The sequence below is a fragment of the Babylonia areolata genome, chromosome 14 (genome assembly GCF_041734735.1).
Source record: "Babylonia areolata isolate BAREFJ2019XMU chromosome 14, ASM4173473v1, whole genome shotgun sequence".
NCBI lineage: Eukaryota > Metazoa > Mollusca > Gastropoda > Neogastropoda > Buccinidae > Babylonia > Babylonia areolata.
In genome coordinates this window covers 15,251,563-15,273,851 of record NC_134889.1, presented here as the reverse complement: position 1 = coordinate 15,273,851, position 22,289 = coordinate 15,251,563, and the positions used below count along the sequence as shown (strand labels likewise).

At 42.9% G+C, this 22,289-nt stretch overlaps 1 protein-coding gene across 1 annotated transcript; it reads right to left on the bottom strand.

Moving 5' to 3' along the window:
• Positions 1-4,344: 4,344 nt before the first annotated feature.
• On the bottom strand, positions 4,345-11,431 carry LOC143289860 (prefoldin subunit 6-like). The gene is made up of 4 exons (XM_076599052.1): positions 11,343-11,431; positions 9,344-9,414; positions 7,542-7,666; positions 4,345-6,584 (listed from the first exon to the last, which is right to left on the bottom strand). Exons 1-4 carry the CDS (start codon positions 11,404-11,406, stop codon positions 6,464-6,466), a joined length of 381 nt encoding a protein of 126 aa, XP_076455167.1. The 5' UTR covers positions 11,407-11,431; the 3' UTR covers positions 4,345-6,463.
• Positions 11,432-22,289: the final 10,858 nt, after the last annotated feature.

Here is a 22,289-nt window from a genome sequence, read left to right as displayed (position 1 = left end):
ACACCAAAGGATTGTCACCGTCAGTGTTGAGTCATAAGGCCATCACTGCCGACACCATTGGATTGTCACCATCACTGTTGAGTCATAAGGCCATCACTGCCGACACCAAAGGATTGTCACCGTCAGTGTTGAGTCATAAGGCCATCACTGCCGACACCAAAGGACAGCCAACGTCAGTGTTGAGTCATAAGGCCACCACTGCCGACACCATTGGATTGTCACCATCACTGTTGAGTCATAAGGCCATCACTGCCGACACCAAAGGATTGTCACCGTCAGTGTTGAGTCATAAGGCCATCACTGCCGACACCAAAGGATAGCCAACGTCAGTGTTGAGTCATAAGGGCACCACTGCCGACACCAAAGGATTGTCACCGACAGTGTTGAGTCATAAGGCCATCACTGCCGACACCAAAGGATTGTTACCATCACTGTTGAGTTGTAAGGCCATCACTGCCGACACCAAAGGATTTTCACCGTCAGTGTTGAGTCATAAGGCCATCACTACCAACACCAAAGGATTGTTACCGTCAGTGTTGAGTCATAAGGCCATCACTGCCGACACCAAAGGACAGCCAACGTCAGTGTTGAGTCATAAGGCCACCACTGCCGACACCAAAGGATTGTTACCGTCAGTGTTGAGTCATAAGGCCATCACTGCCGACACCAAAGGATTGTCACCGTCAGTGTTGAGACATAAGGCCATCACTGCCGACACCAAAGGATTGTTACCGTCAGTGTTGAGTCATAAGGCCATCACTGCCGACACCAAAGGATTGTCACCGTCAGTGTTGAGTCATAAGGCCATCACTGCCGACACCAAAGGATTGTCACCGTCAGTGTTGAGTCATAAGGCCATCACTGCCGACACCAAAGAGTTGTCACCTTAAAGTGTTGAGTCATAAAGCCATCACTGCCGACACCAGAGGATTGTTACCGTCAGTGTTGAGACATAACCTCATGACGGGTGGCGCGGCGGGCCGAGGTCGTCCTGACTGCCGGTTAGAGCTAGCGCTGTATTCATGTCCGAGTTTCCCTGAGTTCGATCGGTGCACCTGGTTGATTAAGAGAGGAGGGGTTTTTTTTTTTGTTTTTTTTCTTTTTTCAGAAATCCCAGGTCAACATAATCTTGTGTGCAACTTGAATGCCGACTCCGCCCCCCCCCCCTCCCCCCGTCACCCCTCCCACTTCTGGCGTGTCACGCGCAGAAGATCAAATATGCATGTCAGTTAAAAGATCCTGTTCTCCATGTGTCAGCGTTCAATGGATTATCAGCGGAAACAAGAACATGCCCAGCATGCACCCCCCCCCCCCCCCCCCCCCCACACACACAAAAACGGGGAATGGCTGGCAAAGTGGCGGGGGGGGGGGGGGGGGGGGGGGGATAGAGACACACACAAATCAACAACAACAAAAGACAAAAAAAAAAACAACCACCCCCAAACAACAACAAAACGAAAACAACAACCAACCAACCAAGCAAAACAACCAACAAAACAAAATCACAACACACAAAACCGCCATATTCGTCAGTAAAAAGTGAAAAGTATACATGTTACGTGTGTGTGTGTGTGTGTTTAAAATACGAATGCCGTGCATGGTGCGTGTGTAAATACGAATGTCGTGCATGGTGTGTGTGTGTGTGAAAATACGAATGCCGTGCACAGTGTGTGTGTGTGTGTGTGTGTGTGTGGACAACTGCCCACCTTAGTCAGTGGCAGAGTCAACAGCCACAATACATGCACGTGACACACGAGAAAGACGTGCGCACTGGGATGACACTGAGCTGGGGAGGGGAGGTGAGGGGGTTGGGTGTGGGGGCGGTGACGGAAAGGATCGAAAAGCCTCCACCTCCACCCTCTTGCCAATGTCGGAGGCCGGGAACGCTCTCTGAACAAAGAGAATGTGATCGTGAATGTTTTTGTGCAAAAGTCCCGGCGTGTACAGTTGCCCTATGAAGGGCCCGTATCTCTTTGAATTGTAACCAAGTCAAAATGGATAGTCTGAGTGAACAAGGTGGTTATCGTTGGAATTGCAATTACGGGAAAGCGTGTGATGTCGATGTCTGGTTAATGCGGGGTTATGACGGTGGTTTGTTCAGGCAATTCACACCACAATTTACCTACTCAGTGGATGACAAAATATGATTATTTATGTTATACTTCATGTCTGCATTGCAAAAGACACGAAATATACCGTGCATTTAGCTCCAGGAATTTAGGTTGCTAAAGTTGGACATTTCCAATATAACCTAAATATTCCCTGTAGACAACCCCCCCCCCCCCCCACACACACACACCCCACCACAAAAAAGAAAAAAACAACAAAAAAACCAACCCATGTACTACTGTTCTTGTTATCTGAGGTGAAGCAGAATCACTGACGTGTATCAGAGGTTTGTATTTTACTGATTCGCGACAGTTGCATTTCTTCCATTTGAAGCCAATGAAGAGGTCTTGGTGTGTGTGTGTGTTAACACTGTGACAGATAATTATGCAAGTCGACCAGCAGTGTGCTAATATCTTAACCGTTGGAAATTTGGAAAATATTCTCTCTCTCAGCAACCGCTGTTGGCGCCACCATCGAGTGCAGCCTAACTGTGAGAAGGCGCTGAGGAGCAGCCTTGGTCCTGGACAGTGGACTGGTGTGAACTTAGAGAACTTGTTATGAATGGATGTCTTTACAGTGTGTATAAAAAATTGTTCCAGAGCGAGAGTGATACATGTATCAGATATGAAATACAAGAAAATACTATGTAAAAGAGAAACTGTTGACATGTTTATTGATAAAAAGGTGAGACATGTGCATGTAATTGTATAGTGGAGTGATGGCCAAGAGGTAATACGTCCGCCTTGGAAGCAAGAGGATCTGAGCTCGCTGGTTTGAATTACGGCTCAGCCGCCGATATTTTCTCCCCCTCCACCAGACCTTGAGTGGTGGTCTGGACGCTAGTCATTCGGATGAGATGATAAACTGAGGCCCCGTGTGCATCATGCACTTAGCACACCTAAAAGAACCCACGGCAACAAATGGGATGTTCCTGGGAAAATTCTGTAGAAAAATCCACTTCAGCAGGAAAAGCAAATAAAATAAAATACAAAAAAACGGGTGGCGCTGTCATGTTGCGACGCGCTCTCCCTGGGGAGAGCAGCCCGAATTTCACACAGAGAAATCTGTTTAGATAAAAAGAAATACAAATACAAATATGTGTATGTGTGTGTGTATGTATGTGTGTGTACTTGTGAATTTTGTGGGTGAGGATAGTCAGCCACTGGAGGGAAGGGAGCAACCTGATGCTTCACTGAGACCAACAAAATGTCAAGTGCATTCCAACAGGAAGCCAGATGGTTAGGCGCAGGTTATGTTTGTACACATGACAAATCTAAAATTCTGACTGACATGTGGAAATAAAATTTATCTGTATGGAAAACTGTTAAAAACTGAATCTTTTTCTGCAACACACACAACTTATCTACAAACACACACACACACACATATCTACAAATACACACTTTTTTCGTTTTTGATAACAAAGCAAATCAACACAGGCATATACACAAAGTATTGCAAACATTTGTTGTGAATGTTGATGCTAGTTTATAAACAGTGTGTATGCAGACTGACAAAGTATGCATCAGGAATAAGTGTGCACATACTTGTGAGTAGCATGTCGCATATGCTTGAATAAATCAACACACACACAAATGAAGTCAATATATGATCCGCAGCAAAAAAAAAAAAACCAAAAAACTTTTTAATATCAAAGTTAATCAGTTGCGGTTTGAACCATAAATAAAAAAAGAAAGCAAACTATCCCTACAAAAATTACAGAATATTCTTGTTTGGCAATTGAAATCTGTGTGTGTGTGTGCGCGCACACACACTCTGAATGTGTGTCTGTGTGTGCACATATATGTGTGCGTGCCTGTGTAATTTTACCCATAATACAAAACAAAAACATACTAATCACTCAAAAATTGCCTTTGTGTGTGTGGGAATTAAGGCCTCTTTACATGTGTGTTGTGTGTGTGTGTGTGTGTGTGTGTGTGTGTGTGCGCACACTCTGAATGTGTGTGTGTGTGTGTGTGTGTGTGTGCACATGCATGTGTGTGTGCCTGTGTAATTTTACCCATAATACAAAACAAAAACATACTAATCACTCAAAAATTGCCTTTGTGTGTGGGGGAATTAAGGCCTCTTTACATGTGTTACCTTACAATTATTCATTAAATCTGTTCATATGCATACACGTTTTTATGCATATGAGCGAGCTGAGCGAGTGAAAGTATGAAAGAGGAGGATCATGAAAAGAGGGACCTTAAGAATAACAAAACGAAATTTGGAAACAACTGCATCATGCATTTATTTGCAGCACGTAAAACGTTATTAGTCATTAGAAAAAACAAACAAACAAACAAAAAATACCCAAAACCCCCCAACAATCCCAAAACAAAAAAACAACCACCTTTGGGTTAAAAAAAACCCAAGGAACACCAGGATGAGGGAAATTTTAAGATAACCCATAAACCAGGGGATGTAATCCTGTCACGGTATGACAGTCTCAAGAGGGCCACACGATACTCATTAGATGAACCTTCTCCTGACCACGGGTCCATGAAACGGAAATGACGCACTGCAGTTTCACTGAGTGGGTACCTAGGATGATGTTTTTCTAAGTATTCTACTTCCAGAACAAACATAAGAGTAAATGCTATGCGCTTCAATATGGTATATGGATCGTCCGCTACCAAGAACAGTTGTTTCACCATCGCTGACAGAAGCACCCTTTTCCCTCTCCTCACCACAGTTCTTTTCTTTTCACCACTGTTTCCATGGAAACACGTGCTGGACGCCCCTGAGAGGGATGCATGTCGCCTTCCTGGCCCAGGAACTTAGACAATGATGATGGTGATGACAAGATGTACCTGCCTTTGAATGTGTGTAGCAAAACAAAAGTCTGATACGCATAAAATGGACCCTCTGAAAGCAGTTTGGGACCCACTAGATTTATAATAAGAGTCCCAGGAACCCAAAGACTTTCAACTTGTCAGAAGCCCTACACTTATCACATGCATGCATGCACACACACTGGGCTGACTGGATATAGGCAGAAGAGTAAAAACTTGCCAAGTACAAACATTTGCATCCAGACACGGCATCAGCTGTCACATACTTCACATCCCATCCCACATCGTTGTCACAAGTTGGAACACTGTACCCTACAGAAAGCCAGTTCAAGAGCTGTACAAATGAAACCACAACAAATACCAGTCATCAAAGAGTATACATTAACCCCAGATTGACAAGACCTTCAAATGATAAATGGAAAGTTTTTTTTTTCAATTTCCATCTTCAGGTCAGTTTTACAAAACACCAAAGTTTGTCCAAACACCTAATTTTTTTTGATGATGCTTGTCATTGGATTGGCTGTAGATATATGATCACCAATGCCAAAATAAGTAGGAAACAAAAAAAACAAAAAAATAATAATAACCAACAAATAACTGTCAGGAAATGGAAATAAATCACTGATTTCAATACTATTCCAATAAAACACTTCAAAATAATGCTAAATCCAAATTCAGACAAAGGTGATTGTGAACATCTTTTCCAACATTTACTTGCATTAATCATTAATGTGAGAAAACTGTTCAAACGGTTCTTCGAAAAAAAGTTTCTCAGCATCACAGGGATTCATATTCCCACACCCTGTAACCCATAACTAATTGAAAGAGGCTATAATGTGTGGACAGCGCCAATGGAGAAAAAACAACTACAACAAAAAAACAGAAGAAAAAAAAAAGCAACCCCCAAACCTAAAATGGTAACATCTAACACTCTTTGTGGCACATGAAGTGTATCTGGCAAGCAGATCAGTACAATCATTCTCTTTAACTACTGGGGAAGGAGAAAAGAAAAGGGAGCATAATCATCCTGAGCAGCATCTTTTGCATTACAAAAGAATCAAGCATCGCAGACATTCTCATGATTTCACAATAAACATTACTATTTTTTTTTAAAGCAGCAGCAGCCATACCCAAGCCCCTACCCAGCCCTGACTCGCTTCCCAAAGGAGATTCCTCAAATAATATAACCTGTCAAAAGTACAAACAACAAGGTTCTCTCACTTGCACACATTTGTTCTTGCTCACTCAGTCTCACTCTCTCTCTCCAAATCCGCCTAACTGGTGGTGGATAAAGTCAGCTGGAACTGGAAAGTTTTAAGCATTTCTAACAAACTGTTTCCTTTCAAAATGCACTAAAGAGCATGAAATTTGTATCAAAATAGACAAAACAATACAGCTTGAATGGCTTCAAGAGCAGGATTTTTTTTTACATGCACACAGTAAAAAAAAAGAAAAAAAAAAGGTGTTTTGAAGTCACATTATCACATCTCAGACATCATCATCATTTCCACACACAGGAGAGAAAAAAGTTTCCAGTATCATACAGTGACCTTGACCTAAGCCTTGGCTGCAGCCTTGACCTGTGCTTGTTGAAACTGATGCTGGAGCTTGGACAAGATTTCTTTGTGTGACTCCTGCTTCTTCTCCAAGTCTTTGATGTTGCCATCGTACCGCTTTCTGGAAACCATGACAATGAAAAAACACTTGAAAGCAAACTTTCAAAGGATCTGTCTCTAACTATTCCTGCAAATTCACCCCCGCCTGCCCCCACTTTTTTTTTTTTTTTGGTTAACTTTCTAAACCCAGCAACAAAGCATACTATCAATCTATCAGATACACAAGCATGGGACACATAAATGTTAGGGTTAATGCTACAGTTCTTCAAGGATTCTACGGATGCTTTACCTTTACTGGATCCATTTTCTCTTTTATCTGCCTACTAGTAGGGGAGTCTCCGTGTAAGGAATAAGAATATGCTAAATAATGTTGTGAATGTGTGCAGCAAGGTTGTGAATGTGAGACAACAGCAGCTTAAGTGAGCTGTCTGATGTCAAGAGCACGACAGAAAGCCATGTGCATTTCACGTTACAGTGGCCATATTCTTGCACTCACAGCTAAATTCAGCTTCATTCAACTACCAAATCAACTCTTAAACATCAATAATTTGTAATTAATGATGTGACTCACAAAATGAATGCAAATGTGTAGTGTGTGGGAAACCTAAATTGAAAATATACTATTGCATGGTCAGTTGTTATTGTATTTTTATGTTTAATAGTATATTATTTTATGCCTGCCCTCGGTGATTACTGCGTGCGTATGACAAAATTAGTGTAATGTATGGTTTACTTCAAAACAAAATTAAGGCATTTCATGTCTTTTAGGTTTATGTACAGTACAGTTACTGGCTGACTCTTAGTCTTGTGCACTGTTTATTTTATTTTTTTTACACCAAATCAATTTTTCTTATTGGAGACAATAAAGTATTCTTTATTCCATATATCTGCCATCCATTACAGTACTTCCAGGGTAGGGGGTCGGGAGGGGATGGGGTGAGGGGGGTAAAGGCGGTCAAGGTTCAGGGGTGGGTGGGAGGGATGGCAAAGAGACATGAAAGCAAAGTGCGAGGCTTACAACTCTCCGCTGATGTAGTCGATGCGCTTCTGCACGTTGCTGCGAGCCTCTGAGAGGTCCTGCTTGACCAGCACCGGCCCCACTAGTTTGTAAACACCCGTCTCCCCCTCCACTTTGTCCAGCTCCTGCACACACCAGTCACTCCACATCATTATCACTGATAAACAATGTACACAAGGTACACAACTTCAGGTCAATGCGGCTTATGCTACCGATTCAGCTAGCACACAGGTAAATAAAAGGTACATAGAAACAAACCCAGATACTTCCTAAAAAAATAAAAATAAAAATAATTAAAAAAAAGCTCCAGGCTTGTACTTACACCAATCCTCTGACATGTGCACACAGCAGCAGTGACAGAAGAAATGTGCAAACACAAAATAGCTTTTTATTCAAGATAGCCTTTCAATCCTAAATATGCTTAACGGAATATGCAGACATTACAGAAGAAACACATGGCTGCCTCGATGGTTATTTGACTTGACATGACAAAATAATAAAGCTAGGACTCAGGAGAGTAAATGATTAACAAACAATAAAGAGAGGTAACTCTCTGCATACACAAGGTACAGAACTTCAACTTTGGCAATGCTGCTTATGCTACCGATTCAGCTAGCACACAGGTAAATAAAAGGTACCTTGAATCTGAAACAAACTCAGATACTTCCTAAAGAAAGGAAGCTCTGGGCTTGTCCTTATGCTGATCATTTGACATATGCACATGGTAGCAATGACGGAAGAAACAAACATTTTATATATACTATATAGGGCCTATCTTCATCCTGAGACCAGTCACTCCACATTATTATTGTTATTTGTATAGCACCAGTGCACACCACTCAATCTACATCATTATTACTGTTGTTGATATTGATATTGCACCTGCAACACATCAGTGATCCTTATAATAGCACCTATCTTCAGTCAGACCAGTCACTCCACATTATCATTTTTATCATTTTTGATACTTATAACATTATAATTGTATATCATGACAGCAACAGACTAGTCACTCCACATCATCATCGTTATTATTATTGATTTTTATAAATATATAGCGCCTATCTTCAGAGACCAGCCACTACACAGACTACTTCTTCTTCCTATTCTTATTATTATCACTGATCCTTTTTATAGTTCTTATTTCCAACCGGAGACCAGTCACTCCACATTATTATTAATATTATCATCATCATTGATACTTAGGGAGCACCTTTCTTCACAGACCAGTCACTCCACATCATTATCTGATAATTATATATTGCCTGCAACACACCAGTCACTCCACATCAATTATCATCATAATCATTGATCCTTTTAATTTTATGGCATCTTTCTTCAGTCAGAGAACAGTCACTCATCATTATTATTGTCATTATTGTTGATATATATTATGCAGTACATTGTTTTGTTTAAAATTGTACATTCACGCAATTTCAAGAATATTCTTCCATGTCTTTCACTGTAATTTGTATTCCATATTCCCCAAAACTCAAAACTGCATTTTGTTGCAGTTGTGATAGGTGTAGACCACCAACATATGGTTGCAAGATGCCAAAATGACCATGATGTCCAATAATTTTTCAGTAATGAAATAATTGGTATCCCGTGCAATTTAGTCTAATCATATCAGTAACAATTAACATATATATCTTTAAGATTAAAAAAAAAAGAAGAAAAAAAAGAAGGAAAAGTGCTATTACAGTATTTTACTTTTTGTGATAAGTCAGTCTGCTCAGGAAAGTGCAGAAACGGATACTGTAAAACCTGCCAAGTATGTTCTTTGAAACAGACATGCTTACCTCTTTCACAAGTGTGTTCTCATTCAGCTGGGCATCAAGCTTCTGTCTAACCAGCACTGTCTTCTCTATGTCTGGAAAAAGCAGAAAAAAATCCAACTTATACACACAAGCTGATTAAAAGAAAATTCTTCTTCTTCTTCTGCGTTCACTCGTATGCACACGAGTGGGCTTTTACGTGTATGACCGTTTTTTTTGCCCCGCCATGTAGGCAGCCATACTCCGCTTTCGGGGGTGTGCATGCTGGGTATGTTCTTGTTTCCATAACCCACCGATCGCTGACATGGATTACAGGATCTTTAACGTGCGTATTTGATCTTCTGCTTGCATATACACACGAAGGGGGTTCAGGCACTAGCAGGTCTGCACATATGCTGACCTGGGAGATCGTAAAAATCTCCACCCTTTACCCACCAGGCGCCGTCACCGTGATTCGAACCCAGGACCTCAGATTGACAGTCCAACGCTTTAACCACTCGGCTATTGCGCCACATGGCTTTTTTTTTTTCTTCGCCTCCACACTCTCACTCTCTCTCTCACACACACACATGTTGAACTGATTTCATACATGTCTCCATCACGAAAAGAAAACAGAACATGATCCGGAAGGAAAATAAGTGCGAGAAAATAACTATGATTTAAAAAAAAGTTTTTAAAGAAAGAGAAATGAAAAGGGAGAGATCATGATGGTGAAAATGTGAACCACAACAAATGGTGGTCATTTGAATACTGTGTGTGTGTTTATGTGTGCACATATGTGTGTATATGTGTTAGTGATTAGTTTCATCACAAAGGTGAAAGCAGGAGGCATGCAAAAAGTGTAGTAACAAGACGAGGCTGAGTTGTCAATGATGGAAGGTGGGGGAGTGGGGGAGGGGGGGTGGGGGAGTTGAAGGCTTAGGGGGTGTGAGGGTGAGGAGTGTCCATCAACATGCTCTCCTTTCTTCAATATAATGTTTTAATTTTAGTGTGCTGCGCTTCCGTACAATTCACGCTATCCAACTTCAATTTTCATTTCTCTTGAAAACCATGAACAAAACTAATTTGCTGATTTTTACCACAGTTGCGAAAATGCCAAGTAAATGCTGGTCTGAATTTTGTATCATATTGCATTGCAATTTGTGTAACTCTTTTGTCACAAGATTTTTCTGTATCAAATTTGGGTAGCTCTCCCCAGAGAGAGCTTGTCACCACAATGAGAGCACCCCCCTCCCCATCCCCATGTATATCGGTACTTTGAATTGTATAGATTTAATATAATTTTGGGACTCTATCAGTATACGTGTGTTCATAAGGTATCAGACACATTAATTTAATACTTCATTTCTAATGCATTTTCTTCATTTCAGGTGCTTTCACAAGCAATGTATAGCACATATTCAGAAATTTTATAAAATTAAAAATTGTTATCTCACATTTATGGTGGACATTCATTGCTAGCCACTAAGCCAGTGTGTAAAATAAAATGTTAGAAATGTATGTTTAAAAGTACGAGTTATATTACTTATAACGAACATACTTTCTTGCAGTCTTAAAGAAACAACTACTACTATTACCCTCTGCGACCAAACATCACCAAGTAAATACTGAAACAAGCATCAATTGCCTGAAGCATGCATGGCACTGAAGGTGTCGACTATTTTCACGGTAACTAAGCTTCAATTTCACTGTTTGTTCATGCTTTTACTCCCGACTCCTGTTTTCTCACAGAATCCTGGAAAATCGTCCTGATTCACGTGGACGAATTAATTAGTAAATCGGAGAATTATCACAGCAAGCGTGATTGCTGTGACTGGGGAACTTGCACGTCGTTAACTCGGTTAAGTTACTCTCACTGTGTTCAGCCCGTCGCAGAGCAAACATGCCATGTGAGTTTTTTCTTCTTTTTTTTTTTTTACCAGAACGTTTGTCTGACGAAACTGCGCATTCAAACACAAACCTTGAATAAAAGTTGGTTCTAGAAGCTTAAAAGTGAAGATAATATTTCTAAAAACTATCAAACCTTTCTGGATAGCCTGAAATTTCTCCAGCTCACTCTGTAATCGTTTCTGCAAACCTTCAGCCATTTTGACGCTTTTGTGTCTGCCAATGAAACACGTTCATTGATTGGACAGAAAATTATCAAGGGAAGACAAGCCATTCAGTCATCGATGGGACTTATCTCCCTGAACCTGGCTTCTTCGCTCAACATTAATTATCCTTTCCATTAATTTTTGTGCTGCTAATGATGTTCATGATGATGATGATAATGATAATGATAGTGATGATAATTATGCTGCTGATGCTGATAATAATGATAAAAAAATGATAAGAGAACTGGAGACAATTTTACATAGTAGAGGGTGGCTTTGTAAATGGCACTGTGGACAATAATCTAATAAAGATATCTTCGACTTCCCTGTTCCTCACCCATCTACTATCTTCTCTCGCTGTGTGTGTGTGTGTGTGTGTGTGTGTGTGTGTGTGTGTATCAGTGAGTGTGCCAGTGTATGTGTGTGTGTGTGTGTGTGTGTGTGTGTGTGTGTGTGTGTGTGCCAGTATGTGTGTGTGTGTGTGTGTGTGTGTGTGTGTGTGTGTGTGCCACGGTGTGTGTGTGTGTGTGTGTGTGTGTGTGTGTGTGTGTGTGTGTGCCAGTGTGTGTGAGTGGCCCGCGTGTCTAAAAGACTTTTCGGAATGATAAAAAGAAAGAAAAAAGAATCTGAAACAACCATGGAACATGAATAAAATAACCTGACGGGGGAGGAGAGAGAGAGAGAGAGAGAGAGAGAGAGAGAGAGAGAGAGAGAGAGAGAGAGAGAGAGAGAGAGAGAGAGAGTTATTCTCATCAGTTTATTGTCAGTTCACTACAGGGTAATCTATATAGACGTCACATTCAGTCACTGTTACAACACCGGCGCACGTAGCAACACACTCAGTTATTAGATACAAATTACAGTTAAATACAAAGGTACAAAGTTAAGTGGTGTGTGTGTGTGTGTGTGTGTGTGTGTGTGTGTGTGTGTGCCAGTGTGTGTGTGCGTGTGCGTGCGTGCCAGTGCATGCGTGTGTGTGTGTGTATGTGTGACAGCTTGCGTGAGTGAAAGTGCCGGTGTGTGCAGGGGAGAGGGAAGTGAGAGAGAGAGAGAGAGAGAGAGAGAGAGAGAGAGAGAGAGAGAGAGAGAGAGGGAGAGACAGAGAGAGAGAGAGAGAGAGGGGTGTGAATGGAGGGATGGAGAATGAAAGCACATGCACCGTCGTGTCAAGCTTAGCCAGGGTAAGTCTGTTCATTTTAAAGGAGATCGATAATTATAATAATTCTATAAGCTGTTATCACCATAATAATAATCATCATCATCATAATAATCATCCTGTGGTTCAGTCAGTGTTGTTCGGTGTTGTTGTTGGTATTATTATTATTATTATTATTATTATTAATAGTAGTAGTAGTAGTTGTAGTAGTAGTAGTAGTAGTAGTAGTATAGTATTGACTATCATCATCATCATCACCATTATTATTATTATTATTTAATTAATTAATTTATTCATTTATCAATTTATTCATTTATTTTTCTTTTTATCACTTTCTGGATTTCTCTTTTTCTTTCATTGCTTATTAATCAGTATTGCGCTGATCAGGCTGGTCACAGCACTATGGTACCCCCTCTGGGCAATCGCCGATCGATCAGATCAAACATCATTACGTACAGTGATGGCTACTGATGCAAACACTATAATTATCATAAAAATGACGGGCCGGCGCAATGGCCTACTGGCAGTTGAAGCGTTAGACTTCAGTTTCATTCAAACTGAGAGGGTTCTGGGTTCGAATCTCGGTACCGGCGCCTCAGTGGTGGGTTTTGGATGGAGATTTTTCCGATCTCCCAGGTCAAAATGATTTTGTGCAAACCTGCTTGTGCCAAATCAACCCCCATCATGTGTGTACGCAAGCAGAAGATCAAATACGCACGTCAGTTAAAGATCCTCAGTGTGATCCATGTCAGCGTTCAGTGGGTTATGGAAACAATAACATACCTAGCATGCACCCACCCCCTCCCCCCGATCCCCTCCCACCCCCCACACACACCCCGGCCCCCCCGAAAACTGGCGGGGTAAAAAGTCATACACGTAAAACTCGGCCCACTCGTGTTCATACGACGTGGGAGTTGCAGCCCACGAGCGAAGAAGAAGAAGAAGAAGAAGATATCGCAAAAACCACGTACTAATGAGTTATCATCACTGTGTCATGGCTGCACTGACACAACACTGTATCCAATGTCAGTGTACCTGGATTCACGAGATAAGCCACAAACCAGCCACGTACAGCTCCACACACACCGAGTGAACCTCGATGATTGCAACACACGTATAATAGATTACTATGAGGATGGGTTACAAAAATGTGTTTGCTGCGAACTGATTTTATAATGTCTCATTTGTATCATACAAGACAAGACAGGACAAGGCAAACCAGTGGAGTGATGGCCTAGAGGTAACGCGTCCGCTTAGAAAGCGGGAGAATCTGAGTGCACTGGTTCGAAATCGCGGTACAGTCGCCGGTATTCCCCCCCCCCCCCCCCCCCACTAGACCTTGAGTGGTGGTCTGGACGCTAGTCAGTCATTCGGATGAGACGATAAACCGAGGTCCCGTGTGCAGCATGCACTTGGCGCACGTAAAATAACCCAAGGCAACAAAAGGGTTGTCCCTGGCAAAATTCTGTAGAAAAATCCACTTCCGGATAGGAAAAACAAATAAAACTGCTCGCAGGAAAAAAAGAGAAAAAAGGGTGGCGCTTTCAGTGTAGCGAAGCGCTCTCCCTGGGCAGAGCAGTCCGAATTTCATATTGAGAAATCTGTTGTGACAAAAAGGAGAAATATAATACAATACAAGGCCAATACAAGGCAAGACAAGACACAAGACACTACAGGCAAGACCAGACTAAAACAACAAGTGTCAGCTGATGAACTGTTACAATGCCTCTTCTGCCTAGAGCAGTTTTATCTCCGTACGGATATGGAGAGAGAGAGAGAGAGAGAGAGAGAGACAAAAGACATGTTCAGGCAAACAGCGTTTTAATCAGCTCCAAGGTGACCTAGTGAAGAAATAAATAGGTGTGTGTGTGTGTGTGTGTGTGTGTGTGTGTGTGTGTGTGTGTGTGTGTGTGTGTGTGTGTGTATTTTTGTGAGTGTGTGTGCGTGCGTGTGTGTGTGTGTGTGTGTGTGTGTGTGTGTGTGTGTGTGTGTGTGTGTGCGCGCGCGCGCGTGTGTGTGTCAGTGGTGTGCGTGCGTGCGTGACCTAGGCAGCAACAATAAGAAATAAAAGATTATCGGTGCGTTGTGTGTACACGTGCGCGTGTGCACGCGTTCGAAAGCACTGACACGGCATTTGCCTCGAGGGATGAACAGCAAGAAATGAATTGCTGACAAGGAGTTCACAGCGAGTGCTACACTGACAATATTTCACTCACTAACAGCACTGATACATGTGGGTCACTAGTGTGTGGAACAAAGGAGGAGGACTTGCGGTGGTGAGCAAGGGAAGATTGGTGGGAAGAGGGTCGGGAAGAGGGACGGGAAGAGGGTCGGGAAGGGGGCGGGAAGAGGGTGGGAAGATGAGTGGGAAGAGGTGGGAAGAGGGGTGGGAAGCAGGGGTTGGATGAGGGTCGTCGGTAATGAGGGGCGGGAGGAGGGGCGGGTTGAGAGTCGGGAAGGATGGACGGGTAGAGGGGTGGGGAAGAGGGGGGGGATGAACTAGGAAGTAGTAAGTTCCGAGAGTAGAAGAAAGTGAGATAGGTAGGAGAAGTAGAAATGGTGAAAGAGTGAGATGGGGGGAAGTGGGTGGAAGCAAGGGTGGGAAGATGGGCGGGAAAGGCGAGCCAGTGAGGGGTGGGATGAGAGGACGGGAAGAGTGGGGCGGCAAGAGGGCGGGAAGATGGACGGGAAGAGGGGAAGACGGCGTGGGTGGGAGACCGTGAGAGAGGCCGAGGGATGGAGGAGGTTGAGGAGGGTGGGAGTGTGGAAGGAGGGTGAAGGGGGAAGGAGGGTGTGGGACGAAGGTGATGAGAGGGGAGTGAAGGTGATGAGGGTTAGGGAGGAGAGGGAGAGAGAGGGGGGAGACGTGGCGAAGGGAGAAGGAGAAAGGGGGCGGAAGAGAGTGAGGGGAGAGAAAGGGGGAGAGAGAGAGAAGAGTTAGGGGAAGGTAGGGGGAGAAGGAGGGAGGAGAAGAGGGAGGTGTTCGGTAGTACAGAAGGAGGAGGGCGGAAGGGTGGAGGGGGATGAACACGAAGTTGAAACGCTGGAGGGAGAGAGGAGGACGGGGTAAGGTCCGGGGACATTATGAGGGGCGGCCAAGACACCCACCGGCAAAGAACAAATCACCGCTAGAGGTGGGGGCGCGGCAAGAAGAAGGGCAAGAACAATGCCGGCCCAACGAGTCAGGGAGAGGGGGCGGGAAGGGGTTACGTGTAGATGGACGGGAAAGGTGGCTGGGAAGGATAAAAGGAAAAAAAAAAAGAAAAAGAATAAGCGGAAAAAGGTAAAAAAAAGAGGGGTCGGTATAGGAAGAGAGTGGCCGTGGGGAGGAGGGGGTGGACGGGGGGACCGTGGAGTGTGTGGGGGAGGAGAGGGGCTGGGAAGTAGGGGCGGGGCGGGAAGAGGGGCGGGAAGATGGACGGGAAAATGGACGGGAAGAGGGTCGGGAAGAGGGGTGGGAAGAAGGTGGGGTCGGGAAGAGGGGCGGGAAGAGGGGCGGCAAGAGGGGCGGGAAGATGGACGGGAAGAGGGTCGGGAAGAGGGACGGGAAGAGGGGCGGGAAGAGGGACGGGAAGAGGGGCGGGAAGAGGGGTGGAAAGAGGGACGGGAAGAGGGTCGGGAAGAGGGACGGGAAGAGGGGTGGAAAGAGGGACGGGAAGAGGGTTGGGAAGAGGGACGGGGAGAGGGTCGGGAAGAGGGACAGGAAGAGGGGTGGAAAGAGGGACGGAGGGGTGGGAAGAGGGTGGGGTCGGGAAGAGGGGTGGGAAGGGGGTGGGAAGAGGGGCGGGAAGGGGGGCGGGAAGAGGGGTGGGAAAAGGGTCGGGAGGCAGGGGGAAGGGAAGGGAAAGGGGTGGAGGGTAGTGAGGGGCACGGTACACCAAATTTCACCTACACGCGTTACACCAGTGCACGCGTTTCGCCTACAGACTGTCAAGAACATTGGTTTCACGTACGCCTTGACTCGAGCACCGGAATACAGACAGCACTGCAAACAGGCATTTCGATTGAGTTTATTGATGGCATTAAATTAATCAACAAACCTGCATGATGATGTGTCTATCATGTGAATTGCGCTGGTATGAGCATGCGTCCAGCATTTCCATCCATCAGTCTTTTAATAATAATGATAATAATAATAATGGTATTTATATAGCGCTGAATCTTGTGCAAAGACAAATCAAAGCGCTTTCGCACCAGTCATTCACACGCATGCATAACTCTAAAACTGTAGAAACTAAAGACAAGGAAGGGCAGGCAAGGGAGGCTATTTTGGGAAGAGGTGGGTTTTAAGGCCAGGCTTGAAAGAGCTGAGTGTGGAGACTTGACGAAGCGAAAGAGGAAGTTCATTCCAATCGCAAGGTCCAGAGACAGAGAAAGAACGGCGGCCAACAGTCGAGTGTTTGAATCTGGGTATGTGTAAACAGAGTGGATCTGAAGCCGATCGTAGTGAGCGAGATGGAGTGTAGAGGTGAAGGCAGCCCGATTACAAATTGTATTTTTTCAGGCGTACGTTTCGTCTGTGAATGGTTGTACTCTGGTGCTCTTTGTGTTCACCAACAGCTCTGTTTCAGAAGATCCATTGCACTGAGACCCATTTTCAGTTTCAATTCTCTTCTCACTAACGCTGAAGCATATCCATAATAGCCTATATTTAGTTGTACAACCAGTGACTAATTTCCAGTCGGATGAACAAGGATGTGTTGTATACTTGCATTATACATGGCCTGGTTCTATGACATACTCAGTTGTAGAATCAATAATTAATTCCCAGCCGGACCAATAAAGGTACATTGTGTACGTCATAAATGCATGCATAGTTCTATAGTATAATTCAGTTGTATGCTAAATGCGTGGCATTGTATATTCAGTTATACAATCAATAATCAATTTCCAGTCGGATGAATAAAGATGTATACGTGCTAAATGCATGGCCTAGTTTTATGGTATATTCAGTTGCACCATCAATAATTATAATTTCCAGTCAGATGAAATAAAGATGTATATATGCAAACTGCATGATACACAGCCTGGATCAATAGTATAATTCATGTGTCCAATCAATATAATCAATAATTAATTTCCGGTCAGATGAATACAGATGTATTGTAGCCCTGTACGTGCTAAATGCATGGCCTGGTTCTGTTTCAGAAGCTTGAGTTGACATCAATTTCTGTCAGGCGATGTGAGCATGACTTCGCTCATTGACGAAACCAACGTGGCTGCGCAAGACGAAAGGAATATGAGTGTGTAGGCGAAAGGAATATGAGCATCAGTGTAGGCGAAACCACCCTGCTGACATCATGACGGGAAAGGAGGCGCCCGCTTTGGGGGAACAAAGCGTAGGCGAAATTCGCGTAGGTGAAACTGTGAGGCGCATAGGCGAAGCGCGTGTGGGTCAAACGCGTGTAGGCGAAACGAGTGTGGGCGAATCAGTCGCCTGTAGGCGAAACGCGCGAAGGCGAATCGCGTGTGGGCGAAACGCGCGGACGCAAAACGCGTGTGGATATATCGCGTGTAGGCGAAATGCGTCAGTTTCAGTTTCAGTTTCAGTAGCTCAAGGAGGCGTCACTGCGTTCGGACAAATCCATATACGCTACACCACATCTGCCAAGCAGATGCCTGACCAGCAGCGTAACCGAACGCGCTTAGTCAGGCCTTGAGAAAAAAAGGCAGTAGTAATGAAAGTAATAATAAAATAATAATAATAAATAAATAAATAAATAAGACAACACTGACGATAAATAAGCAAATAAATGTAAAACATGAAGACACACATTCACACATCACCCACACATGCATAACAGATATGCACCAAACACGCAGTTTCACAGATATGAAAGCACAGTCAAATACATATAAACGTACATGAGCTCCAACACACACACACACACACACACACACATTACCCTGCACCTCCTCTACTCCCCTCCTCCACACACTCATTTCTAGTCTATGTATCGCAGCTTCCACGGCACACACACACACACAAAAACGCACACACACACACACACACAGACAGAATCCAAGATGGCGGAGATAGTCAACGTCTGAAGCCCGACTACTCAGTTATTGTGAAAAATCTACTGCCATGACTAGGACAACACGTGCAAGAAATAATAAGTTCAACCCTTGTGTCCCGACGACTTCTTCGCACACCACTGAAAAGGAAGACAAGCCCAAAGAAGCCAGAGGACAGGAGAAACCTATCGTACCGAAGAGCAAGTCCCAGAAGAGCCCCAGCAACCCAGAACCCGGGACCGTTGAGACAGAATGCAATGAAGGCAGGAACCAAATTGAAATAAGGAGCGACATCACAGGCATGGAGGATCTGAAAAGAACGATCGTGGAACTGTGTAACCTTGTGGCCTCCCTGGAAAAGACGGTCAACAACCTAAACCATCTGATCGAAAAGCTGACCAAGACAACGAGACAAGTGAGTCTGCAGAACTCAGCCACGCAAACAGACGTCCCATGCCCACCCACCTTCTCAGAAATTGCCAAAAAGGTCCCCTCTGCCCCATTGCGACCCACGACGACTGCCGCGCACCCCCAAAACCAGCAAAACCACCAAAACGGATAAAAAACAAAACAAAAAAAAAACAAACAAAAACGGCCAAGGAAAACAAATGACGTCAGTGCTGCAAAAGACGTAAATCCCGAAAATTCAAATGACGTAAAAGGAACAAAATACCCAGAAGACGACCTACCACTTGTTGCCGTTCTTTATGACTCGGTTCTCAAAGGTGTGCAACAAAAGAGGCTAGGCCAGTCCTAGTTAAAAACATCGGTAGGAATTGATGCAATTTCTAATGAAATGATTAAACATCTACCAGATAAATGGATGAACATTCTTCTTAATATATTCAAACGATGTTGGGACACTGATGTTCTCCCTAAAATCTGGAAGGAATCAATAATAGTTCCAATCCACAAACAAGGCAAACCAAAAACACACATTGGCAGTTACAGACCTATAGCACTCACCTCATGTCTGTAAGTTGCTAGAAAAAATATTATTAAACAGACTCGTATACTACTGTGAAAAGAATAATGTCATCCCTGTAAATCAAGCTGTTTTAAAAAAAAGAAGATCCACAATCGACCATTTAGTGAAATTAACCACTCAGGTTAAGCACCAATTTGCAAGACGAAAATGTTTGCTTGCAACTTTTTTCGACATTACCAAAGCCTATGACCAAGTGTGGCATTCACGTGTAATGTTAAAACTGAGGACGATTGGATTATCGGGACATATGTATAACTTTATAAAAGACTTCTTAGAAAACAGAAAAATTCAGGCTAAAATAGGGAATACGTATTCATCTACACGAACATTGCAGACAGGTATTCCTCAGGGCTCTGTAATTGCTCCAATATTGTTCAACATTCTAATGAATGATCTACCCAAAAAACTAACAAAGAATGTTGTAATGGTTCAATACGCTGACGATATATGCATGCGGATGAAAGTTACAATCAAAAAGAATACGCCTGCCCGATACATGAATTACACAAAAAAGCTATATCAAAATGAATTAAACACAGTAGCAAATTATATGAGCGAGAATGGTCTACAAATATCAACCGAAAAAACACACTTAATGCTTTTTAATAATGGATCAAGTCCAGCAACATTGCTTTCCTTTAAGATTTACGATAACACCCTGGAATATAAAAAAGTAGTTAAATTCCTTGGAGTACACCTTACATCAAAATTAACTTGGAATCATCATATCGATTACATTTTAACAAAGGCCAGGAAAACATTAAACTTCTTGAAAATAGTATGCAAACAACCATGGAGTCAGGACATACTCAGCCTACTACACCTTTGCACTTCACTTGTTCGGTCAAAACTTATATATGCACAAGAAGTGTACTTCAGTGCGCCTTAATATTTATTGAAAAAAATTCAAAGCATAGACTGCAGAGCATATAAACTGGCACTTGGCTTACCAGTCCATGCTTCCAGTAAGAAAACGTACAGTGCAGCGGGAGTATTACCATTAGAGGATCAAAGGGAACTTGCGTGTAGTAAATTTGTCTTGAGAAGTTTAACGGACGAAAACGATTTGGAATCGGAAATAAATCTCAAATCCGACCGCGATTTTCCAAAGAGAGCTAGATCTATATCCTCTCATACCACACTGGGAACATACGTCAAGTATTTTAACAAATTCCGGCGTGAATAAAACCCCACATTTTGCTAAAAGGTCTGTAGTATCACCTACACCTGTATGGGAACTTCAAAGAGCGCACTTTGGTATCGATCACACTGATCTGACCAAAGATGACAACATAAATTTACTTACATCGCATGTACGAATCCATTTGGAAGAGAAATACCTTAATCATCTAAAGATTTTTACAGACGGCTCTGTTGTAAATGATAGAGCTGGTGCTGCTTTCGTTATTCCAGACCTTAACTTTCAAAACTCTTTTCAACTGGAAGAGAATAAATCCATCTTCACAGCTGAACTCATAGCAATCCTAATGGTGTTAAATTTCATGATATCCTTTCCGAAAACTATATTTCAGATTCTATTTTGTGTTGATTCTAAATCAGTTCTTCACGCTTTTGAACTTATAAAAGAAACGGTTAGGTATGAACTCATTATTGAAATTAACCATTTGATTCACGAACTCTTATTAAGAGGCTCTCACATAACCTTTTGCTGGATTCCTTCTCATTGCGGTTTTTACTATAATGAAAAAGTTGACATTTTGGCTAAAAAAGGAGCTAGAAGCTCCACGAAGGAGTTAGATTTAAATATTTCGCTTTCACTACAGGAATGTTACACCATGGTAGAAAAAGTCCAATGGTCAAAATTTCAGTCTGAAGAAAAACACACTGGTAACTCGGAGTTACATAAGAACATAAAGAAAATGTATGGTTTCATGGGAAAACATTATCATAATGATTTTCATAAGAGGCAAATCATTTCTCTAATCTGCAGATGGAAAATGAATTGTTTTAGGACAAAATATGTCAGTAATGTTTCTTGCATCTGTGGTGGTCACATAACAGCCGATCATATACCAACTTGCGATATGTTAAAGTCTCAAATCCCTGAACTGAAATCATCTTCAGTGTTGACGATCTTCAGCAGTCCATTGCTAATGTATGACTTTTTCAACTCCTTGTTAAACAGTCCAGTTGGTTCGCTGTTATAGTTGTTAGTTTTTCATTAGAAATATGTTCTATTGTTATGATTTTTTGTTTATTTTTAAACAAAACTTAAATCAATAATTTTCACACACACACACACACACACACACACACACACACACACACACACACTTTCACTTACTCGTATGCGTACACAGTAATCCCCCCGCCCCCTCCTCCCACTCGATTTTTTTTCCTTCCCTCGTCTAATATCACTTACAGTAAAAAGACGTTAAACTAAAGAACGAACACACACACACACACACACACACACACACACACACACACACACACAGATGAACGCTTATTTGTACAAGCACACACACACACGCCCACATCTCCCACCCCCAACCCCACACACATATATACAAAGATATATATATAATATATACGTTCCAATATCCTGTTGCTCCCACAGTGTAGGCATGCATACACTCACATACCTCATCCTCTACCCCACTTCCTCCCTGCACCCCCACCTCCCCCTCACACACACACACACACACACACACACACACACACACACACATGCACAGAACTCTCCTGACACTT

What these genes read in the sequence shown, in the direction of transcription:
- LOC143289860 (XM_076599052.1), bottom strand. Translation starts at nt 11,406, where the DNA reads ATGGCTGAAGGTTTGCAGAAACGATTACAGAGTGAGCTGGAGAAATTT. An exon ending in ATTTCAGGCTATCCAGAAAG is followed by an intron (nt 9,415 to 11,342) that starts GTTTGATAGTTT and finishes TGCTTTTTCCAG; the next exon opens with ACATAGAGAAGACAGTGCTG. An exon ending in AGAACACACTTGTGAAAGAG is followed by an intron (nt 7,667 to 9,343) that starts GTAAGCATGTCT and finishes TGGTGTGTGCAG; the next exon opens with GAGCTGGACAAAGTGGAGGG.